The 9,931-nt window shown below is 40.3% G+C and overlaps 1 protein-coding gene across 1 annotated transcript in view; it reads right to left on the reverse strand.

Moving 5' to 3' along the window:
• Positions 1-478: 478 nt before the first annotated feature.
• Positions 479-9,931, reverse strand: part of LOC101655970 (serum paraoxonase/arylesterase 2) — a 35,224-nt gene continuing 25,771 nt past the window's right edge. Inside the window, exons 4-8 of the mRNA XM_004702818.2 lie at positions 6,313-6,478; positions 5,669-5,795; positions 4,094-4,294; positions 1,384-1,465; positions 479-694 (exon numbers count right to left, since the gene is read on the reverse strand). Of these exons, the coding sequence (XP_004702875.1) occupies positions 479-694; positions 1,384-1,465; positions 4,094-4,294; positions 5,669-5,795; positions 6,313-6,478 (792 nt within the window). The remainder of the gene's footprint in view (positions 695-1,383; positions 1,466-4,093; positions 4,295-5,668; positions 5,796-6,312; positions 6,479-9,931) is intronic.

Raw genomic sequence — 9,931 nt, forward strand, 5'->3', positions numbered from 1 at the left:
CCCCCCCCCACTGTCTTCCCCAGGAAAACATGATGCAAAGCAACTGCTGCTGAGACAGGGGTTCCCGATGTTTTAATGTGGAAACAGAGGTACTTTCTCAAATCTTCAAAGAAAGTACTTTCTTAAGCCATCTAGTTATCCCATGACAAAACAGAATTTAGCGTTATTAGAGTTATTCTGCATCCATAAACACACCTCCACAATAAAGAGAGCATTTCGTGCTGCATTAACATTAACAAAAACTCAACCATGTGGCGAGCTGACAATCAACCAGGTACTTAAAGTACTGCCAGCATACCACCCAAGAAGGGCGTCTTGTTACAAGAAGGCCTTTTGACTAGTTTCCACCATAATTTAATATATCAAAAGATTTACCTTTCCTAAAGAATGTGAGCGGTGCTGAAAGCTGCCAATTATTGGCTTAAAGCAATCACAAACCCACCACCGCACAGTTCCCTGTGTTCTTAGTTGGAAAGGACTAAGTAAACCACGGCGTGACTGTGTATTGTATTCCTGGTGCACAAGGACTTGAATAATTAAGGTTGAAAATTGAAAATCTAATAACCTCTGATGAAGGAGGATTGTTCGGATCATACATGAAGAGCTTCTGGCCATTCGGGTGACAGCCCACCCAGATGTCCCCCGAGGAAGGGTCGATAGATAAATTATCCACCAGCGTATCCACCTTGAGGACCTTCCAAATGAAAAAATGTCAGTAGCTTAATGACACAAGAGAAGGGACCAAATAATTTAGGGCTAACCTTTGCTGCCTCTGCATGTGGGGGAAACTGCACACATCTCATCTCGCTCACCTTTCTAGCACCAATATTGCTTAAAATAAAATTAATATGCTGGTTTGGAGCCGCTTGCCATCTTCCCTCAAGTTAAAGAGGCCAGGGTGATAATCAATCTAAGTAAATCTCTCTTAAAAGATGCACAAAACAAGGGACTCAATCAAACCAAGATCGGAAATTATGAGTCAAACTAAAATATGTGTTGTCAAGCAGGAAGAAAATAATAATGGTGTGGAACTCAATTTCTCCCTTCATTTATTATTGAAAGAACTGTAGCAACACACATAAGTCTTCATTTGAAAATTCATTTTTGGTTTTTTTCAACTGTGTAAATTCATCTCTTGCCACTCGTATGTCATAGAATGGGTCCTAAATCTGATGCATAGATCAATCCACCCACTGCGACATGTAATCATGGCCATGGCTGAGGACAGATTTCTCTAGTTGGGAGGGAGACAGGATTATGATAAAACAAAAAACCAGAATATTAACAACTGGCACTCACTTCTCAGAGAGGTAAGGATAAAATGTACTATAGCTATGTAGTTTCAAAATACATTAAAATATTTTTAACATATATTGTTTTTACCTTCGATTGAGTTAAATTCATATTACTGTGTTTTTCCAAAACGTGAATTTCATGAGCCAACATGTCAGCAACATATATGAACCTTACAGAAAGGACACACTAGTTAGAGACCCATGCCAACATAAAGTTTCATTACTATCCTATATACAAATATGTCTTAACCACCAGCCAAGAAGTTAATCAACAATGGGCCTTCAATGAATGCTTGATAAAGGTCAATATTTATTGAAAAGGTAAGATTTTAAAATCAATTCAGTGTTGTGACAATAGCCATGAGGTTGCCCAATTATTTTTAAATGGTTTTTAAAGAATATTATTATAACATTTTTAATATAATGTTCGTTATATGTACCACCGAAAGGACAATGAGACACTATGTTTTGGCTTCATGAGAAAAGTTCCTACATTCCACACTATGGTTTGATATTCCTTTACATGTAAAAATATATGTACAAAGCTTATTAGACTATTCATATACTAAAATTTTTAAGAGTAAGAGATAAGTATCTCTTTAGAACAATCTGTCTGCATCTGGGAGGAGAGAAAGGGCTATTTGAAGCTAATTTTACTTGTTGGCTTGGTTTTTTATAAGCTTGTCTGAGCAATTACCATGTGTAAAGCTGTGAGCTCCACATTGTGAAAGACAAAAACACGAGCCAGACAGCCTCAGTCCTGAAAAGTTTTGCTGTGTATTGGGAAGAAAAGACTGGTTTTGTACACATGAAAACCACAGGCTCATACACATTAAATATCGCCTGATTGGTACCATAAGAAGTATTTAAGGTCATGAAACTGAAGCACCGTCTGTCTTGAGAGCAAGACAGGCACACAAAAGAGGAAGCGGTTGCATCGAACATGGAAAGAGGCTGGATTGGAAGGTTACAAGGTTGAGGCAGCTTACAGGCAGAGGAAAACACGCGCACAAAGACAGTGGCAAGAACAAGGGAGGCATGTTTGTGAAATAAAGAGTTCTTTGTCTGAAGCTTGGAAAGTATGGGAACAGTTGAAACGGGAGGAGGGGGCAGGGGGTAGGTGCTGGAGCGAGCGAGCCTGTTACAAGGTCGACATCTTTCGTCTGCCTTAATCTGATTAGCAACTGGATTCCACTGAATGTGTAGAATAAGGAAATGGCATAACAAATGGTTCTGTCCAACAATTACTGAGCATGTGCTAATGTGTGGCCTGGGGCTCAGTCTGAGAAGCCCCAAATGAGACCATAGAGCATCCTCTGTGGAGCTCTGAAAGGCCAGTGGGAGATAAAAAGGCAAAATTGGCAATGGTGCAGAAAATGGGAGTGGCCTGAGAACACCTGAGAGAAGAGTTTCATACTCTAATCAGAGAGGATGCACATCTCAACAAGGCGGATGCCAATGGGAAAGGAAGCAGGGAGGAGAGCGGGAGGAAGAGCCAGAGGTACTCTGGCTCGCTCACTAGTTGAACAAGGCTATGGCAGAGAAGGAGTCAAAGCTGAGTCTGGTCGTTATTTGTATATGATGATTAGTATTATTATAGTTTGCATGACTAGGAAGTCTGAATCTCATAGAGAAGTATGAGAAATGACAAGAACAGGATTACCTGGGCAGGTTGGGCCAGTTTGCTAAGAGATGATTCAAATGATTCTATCTAAGGGGATATTAGTTGTGAGGGCTGTCAAGTTTATTTTGTTCTAGTTTTTAGTAGTTTACATTGCTCTCTAGGCACTAATCTAATAGAAGAGAAAGCTTGCAAAGAATTTAATAACATTTCTCACAGGCTGTGGTTGGGCATGCAAAAGTAGTGAGATGATTTGGGTAGGCATTTTGGCAATGTCTATTAAACTGACATTTAAAGAGTTCATACTGCAGTTCAAACTAGTAGTTCTCTTTCTTTCTTTCTTTGTTCTACAGAAGTGAAAAGAAGTGGGACTACTAATGTTGTATTTAGCTAGTGTCCTGGCTGGGATTTGAACCTGCCTAACTCCATATTCTACTGACTTAACCATTATGCTGGCGCTGTAATGCTTCCTTGGGAATTTCTTCCTAACAAGATAGTTGGACAAGTTTTAGCACTAAATGAGAACTATACAGTTGTTTAGAAACAAACAAAAAACCAAAATGTAAATCATCTGTGTATCCATCAAAAGGAAATTGGTTACATTTTATTTTCCTTATAGAATAATATGTAGGCAATAAAATGTTTATTTAAAAGGAAAGACCTATCTGAATTTCACATAGGCATATATTGGTGTTGCACCATTATGTAAATAGTTACATTTATAAAATTAAGTTCTACAATGATATATACTAAAATGTAACCACTGCGTGCATGTATTCACGTTGATGCTTTATGCCTTTATGTGATTTCAGTCTCTGCATTTCTTTCACAGGCCCCGGTGGCACAGTGGTTACATGTTTGGCTGCTAACTTCAAGGTCCAAAGTTCAAACCACCAGCCAGTCTGTGGGAGAAAGATAGAACCTGCTACTACCCCCAACAGTCAAAGTCTTGGAAACTCACAGGGGCAATTCTACCCTATGCTATAGAGTCACTATGAGTCAGAGTTGGCATGGACTGGATGGCAGTGAGTTTAGTTTGGATCTTTTTGGCATTTTTTTTACAATAGGAGAATTTTCAAGGAAGGTATTTCCATACTGGAAAATAAAGGGAATAAAAAAGCACTTGGCCCACCACCAGGACAGGGGAACATTAAGCATATTTCTGTAAGGTTCATACTTCTCATTAGGTGAAATACTGATTCCATTTGCTGTATCAAATCCTTCTGCTACTACTTTAACTTCATCTGGACTGTAGTAGACAACATTTGCCCAGTGTAAATTGAAGTATGTTTCCAAATACTTTAAGGAAGTATCAGAGAAATAGTGATCATTGGTAGCATAGAAATGTGCAGGTCCAACAGCTACGATGTCATTCACACTGGAAAAGAAAAATAACATGCATGAAATATTTTTTGGGAAGATTAGCTTACATCGCATGGCTACAGTCAAATGCAATAGACTATACAATAATATTAACAGTGTGTGGGGGGGGCTTTAAAGAGTTTGTGGGAAAATAGAATGAAAAGATCATGAAATTTTGAAGAACCCTCTCCCCTGACCCATATTGTTTGCCAGAGAGCAATTCTGTCTTATATCAGGTCATTTGAACATGGGCCATTTAGTAGGATTCTTCCCCCAAAAGGCTTGGTGCTAGCAGAGTAGGTTTTTTCATGGCAAGCACTGGCAGCATTTAAGAGCAGTCCATAGGGACAGAGCTTTCCATGCTATACAGATAAACAGAATCTGGTTGGCCAGTGTGCTGGTCAGGCAATCAGTATCATTTATCTAGCTGCCATTGACTCAGTTGCTGGGCTTTCTTGAGTCCCATTGCCTAGTTATCAGTCAAACTAAGCTTGGCGGCTCAATTTCTGCCTGGCTCACAAAGCGGACCCACCGAGAAGGAGCAGGCACTCGATAAACACCAGTTGGGAGATGGATGGTGAACTTGCCATCATACAATGCTCCAGGTGAGAGTTTTCTACACTAAAAACAAGTCCATCTTGAACAACAGTTAGGCAAGAGTGTTATTAAATTTAAATTGCAATGACCCTATGCAGAAATTTCTAAAAGAGAGGCTTTATCTTTTGTTAAATGAAAAAGAACAGTGCCACAGGGGCGATGAGTCTCTTCTTTCTGAAAGAGAACCATGATGCCTGACTGGTCTTTATGCTCCTATTTATTAGGAAGCGCAGTTATGGAAGAATGATCAGAAGATGCATGTATGAACCCTAGGTAGTTTAAAATAAAAGAAGCATTAGTCTAATGCACGTTGGGCTCCAGGGGTACATAAGAGTCTTTCAGCCATGTTATCAATGAGCTTTCTATTCTTGTAGTGGTGACCCACTTCCAACTCTAATCCCTCCAATTGTGTTGGCCCGTTGCCCCCACTAACCCTGAAAGTGAAAGCCCCCTACATTCCCCATAAAGCAGACCACTCTTCTTCAGCTGAACAGGTATTATTATTTTGATGATAGAAGGTAGCAGAATCAGAAGGGGGGAAATGAAGTATGTCGTCTATACTCCAGATGAACCCAAGAGAACCTTATCTGGAGTCCTGCAGCCCACTGCGTCTCTAGGGAGTTCACCCAGAGCACTCATGATAATAATGGCCGAACTCAGCTCTCATGTGCACGTTCTCCCTGCTCTAAAAGGAAAGGATCATTTGGTTCTTATAAAAGTTGTGAGCACCATCATAGGAGGGTATTTGTAAATGCAAGGGATACATTGGAGACTACACAAATGGTATAAGGACCTTGGAAAGAGCTCATGGCTGATAGTTTTTATATGCAAAAGAGAATTTTCTTCTTCTTCGTATTTAAAAATTTCCACTGTATTCTTGAGTTCCGGGTGGTTGACAACAAAGAGGTAAATGGTGTCATCTGAAAAAGAACAAACATTGGCAGGAACAGAGTTACTTCACAAGATAGACGCCAAGGCCCTGTGGGCAGACACTGCCATGTGCATACCACCAGCAAGGAAAGGCTGAATGTATGCGCGGTTACACAACCGAACGCATCAGTCTCTTCCCGTCTTCCCATCACTGTCTATCTGGCGTTACTTCTGGTCATTGGTCCCCTGACCTTTAAACTTTCAACTCCATCGACTTCATGAATAATCTGTTTGTAGTTTAATCAAGAAATATAGCCCCCTTTTAGTGTTTTGATCACAGGTACAGCAAAAGGTTACGAAAATAGACCATCCTTCAGGTATGAACTGTTAGAAATTTCAAAATGTAGCATACTACTGGCTGAAGAGGCAAACAACTTGTTTGAAGAAAAAAGAAATAATTCATGAGCTAATTGTTCTTCTCTTCCAATCAATATGATCGAAATCTCTTTTCCAGTCATTTGTAAACTGTTATCAATTTCTCAAAGTGTGCAGTTCATCTGCTCTTACCGTTATCGATAAAAGTGCTGATGCCATGTGGATTAAATGAAGCCAAATTAAATCCACGGCTGATTCTTAATTCCAAAGCCCTGGGTTTTTGCTCTTTTAGATCCATCATTAGTATTCCTCCAGGCCTCTCCAGTTCAAAGCTGTGCAGTCCTGGTAATTTTAGACCCTTTTTGCAAAACAGAAGAAAAAAGCCAAATAGAAATGGTCTAAATATTTTAATGAATTAATATGAAACTATCAATAAATGATAAGTAGAGACTGTGGTTAATGATGGCCGCATGAAGCCACAGGACAACAGAGAAGAGGCACTGGAAACACACTGGGAGTTGAAAGGTTAATAGTATACCCGATTCTGCTGAGTTGGGTGCAGAAGATGGCATTTATTCTCTCCAGAAAAGCAAACAGGAAGTTGGTAGCCAATAATACGCCAGCGGAGAGTTGAGAGTGTGGAGAAATTAAGGTTTCCATAGGGTTGGTTACATAGTCTTTGTAACCCTTAAGCCCAGGACCTGAAATTTGCTCACAAAATGCCAGAAACCATGTGAGATAGTTTATTGTGGCAGCCTGGCCCATAAACACAGGTGGGGTTAACTGAAGGGCGGAGAGATAAATAGCTCGGTGAGCCACACCTTTCTTGTCTCTCGCTCTTTGATCATCGGACCAGTGTGTGGCTGCCTTGCTTGTTCTGTGCCTCAATTTACAGGCTACACTACCTGTGGGACGCCTAGCCTGTGGACTGTGTCGCTGTAAGTTGAGGTCCCTTTAAGACCACACGATTGAAATTTACATCTCTTGAGCTGGGGACTGGGAGTTAGTGACCTGCCTGACAGTTGGTGACCTGCCTGGCTGTTTTGCTGCCTGTGATGGGAAAGCCTAGCTAGCTCTCTCTCTGCAGAGGACTACCGGGCGGCCCTGAAGACTTGAAGGGCTGCCAGTGTCTCACAAGTCTCTCATGGGAGTGAGTTGCACTGAGTCATTTGTACTGCTTTATAATTTAACTGTTCATTTCTTGTATTATAGATCTATCTATCTGTTTATAATTTAACAGTTCACTTCTTGTGTCACATATCTATATCTGTTTATAATTTAACAGTTCATTTCTTGTGCTATATAGATCTCTTTATATATATAGATATATATATATATCAGCAATCTGGTTTTCTCTCTCTAGAAAACCGTGTCTAACACACCGTGTTCAACAGAGTCTATGTCAGGAGTCCATTCCTCCTTTCACAGCCATCTGAAACTCTTGCGGACTTGACCTTGAAAACACACCCACTGATGAGGAGGTGAACATTTCTCACTCTTCCACCACGATGGTCCTGACCCAAACCTCCATTCCTTATGACATCAGCTGCCTCCTCGGTGGTCTTTCTCTCCGTAACTCCTCTAGCCTTTTCCCAAGTCGGCATCCTAATTACAGCAGGTGATATGACTCAAAACTTCCTTATGGCTCCCCAACTCATTCCGATCAAAAGAGAAAACTCTTAAAATGACCTGACTGTCCTCTATGGTCTACCTTTCTCAGCCTCTACCACTTTCTCACCCCTAAACACCGCACCTCTCTGTACTCATCTCTACTACTATTCTTCTTATGTCAGTTATTCTCTTCAACCCAACCTAATAGATAAACCACAGACTTTCGTACACACGGTTCCCTCTGCCCATGAATCCTTTCCCCCAGAGATCTAGGGCTCCCTCCCTCAAGTTCTTCACATTTGGGCTCAGTGAGGCCATCCACAACCCAAACATTCCCTTCTGGCTTGTTCCCTTTCCTCTCTGTCTTTATCACCACAGAGCATGTCTATGTCTTTACACATATAGACATACTGTAAACCTATGAGCCCAAGAGCAGCCACGGACAGGTGAGTGAGCAAATGACTGTTGTCCTTGGAGCACAGCAGGCTCACCTCCTCCTCCTCCAAGCTTTTGTACTTCTCTTCTTCCTATCTGTGAATCTCTCCACTCAATTCTACACCACTCACATTTTTGGTACCAGTTGATCTGATCAACTGTCACTCTTCAAGGAGACCCCTCTGAAGTGGCAAAGTGACTCTACCCTCACTACCATCATTCTTTACTGTTTTCTAAAAGCATTTATACCATGTAAGATATGCACATCTGTTCATCCTTTGTCTCTCTCTTATAGAGCTTGGATTTTTGTGTCTTTTATTGTTGATATGGGTGCTTAGACAGGAGCCCAGGTAGTGTTGTGGTAAAGCAGTGGGCTGTGACCCACATGGTCACCAGTTCAAAACCACCAGTTCCTCAGGAGAAAGACTGGGCTTTCTACTGCCATGAACAGTTACAGTCTTGGAAACTCACAGGGGGTCACTATGAGTCTTGATGGCAGTCTGGTTTGGGTATAGGTACTTGGCACAGTGCCTGGTATCAAGTTCATTTCTATTCCCCTAAATCACCTTTGTCAAATTGGTCTGTCTGCAGACTCTAATTTGTTCTACCAAAGGGTCATGCCAAGTCCTGTACCAAAATATATCACTTTTCAAATTACTGTGGTATTTTAGTCCATCCTGATATACAGAGGAACAAGTCCCACATATTTGTTGCTTTAACATTTTCAAAATAGTCTTAGCTATTTCTGTTCACTTATTCTCTCTAAATGTTAGAAATTAAGTAGATAATCTGAATGAAAAGTCACAGCTATTATTATTGCATTTTTCTAGCTAATTTTCACTAGTGCCTAGGAGAGTCATTGAATTTTATATGTTCACTTCAAATCTAACCATTTCACTGGACTTTCCGCTTAGTTCTCCAGATTAGTCTCTTTTAAAAGGAGGTATTTACATGGTCTGAAATAAATGACAGTTTAATCTTATTTTCCAATTAATTTCTTTTTTATTGGACCGATAGTTATGGCATTATAAATCATTTTCTTCTTAAGCTTAGGGGAAAGGCATGAAATGTTTCACCATTGAGGATGGCATTTGCTGTAGGTTTCAGGGAAGTTTCCTTTTAGTGCTAGTTTGCTTGGCGTTTTCATTGAAGAAGGAGTGTTGGGTTTTATTTAGTACGTTTTTAGCACTCACTGGGATGAGTGCTTTTTATAAATCAATTAGCAGATTACATATATTTTTATGCAGATTCACTCTTATGATGTTAGGTAAACTCTTCTTGGTGATACTGTGCTTATTTTGTTTTGTTTAAAATACATGACCTTACTTAATTAACACAATGTAATTAAATTCATGCAAATTGTTAAAAGTATGTACACATCCTAAGTTTCAGATTATACACCAAATTGAACATAATAAAAATTCCCTTAAAACTAAGAAAAAAACAAACTAACCCAAAAGCTATCAACATTGAAATAATATCAATACTGACAGGCCCAGTGTGGTAGTTACATAATCTGGTGTCAATTTGGGACTTCAAGGATTAAGAGTGAAAGGATGAAGTCTAGTCTGTCAATCAGGATATAGCCAATGAGGTCTCTGTGTGGGCATGGCCTTCCCCTGAGGATTCTGGGAATTCCCATATTTCCTCCTTGGAGGCGGGAGACACCCTCTCTCTCGGCTCACTCTCTGAGAGGCGCTCTACTGACAAGACACATGGCACTATGCTGACAGACCTGATGCCCTGAGAACTAGAGAAGCCACAT

The sequence above is a fragment of the Echinops telfairi genome, unplaced genomic scaffold (genome assembly GCF_000313985.2).
Source record: "Echinops telfairi isolate 266 unplaced genomic scaffold, ASM31398v2 ScPeMD7_23;HRSCAF=83, whole genome shotgun sequence".
Taxonomy (NCBI): Eukaryota; Metazoa; Chordata; class Mammalia; order Afrosoricida; family Tenrecidae; genus Echinops; species Echinops telfairi.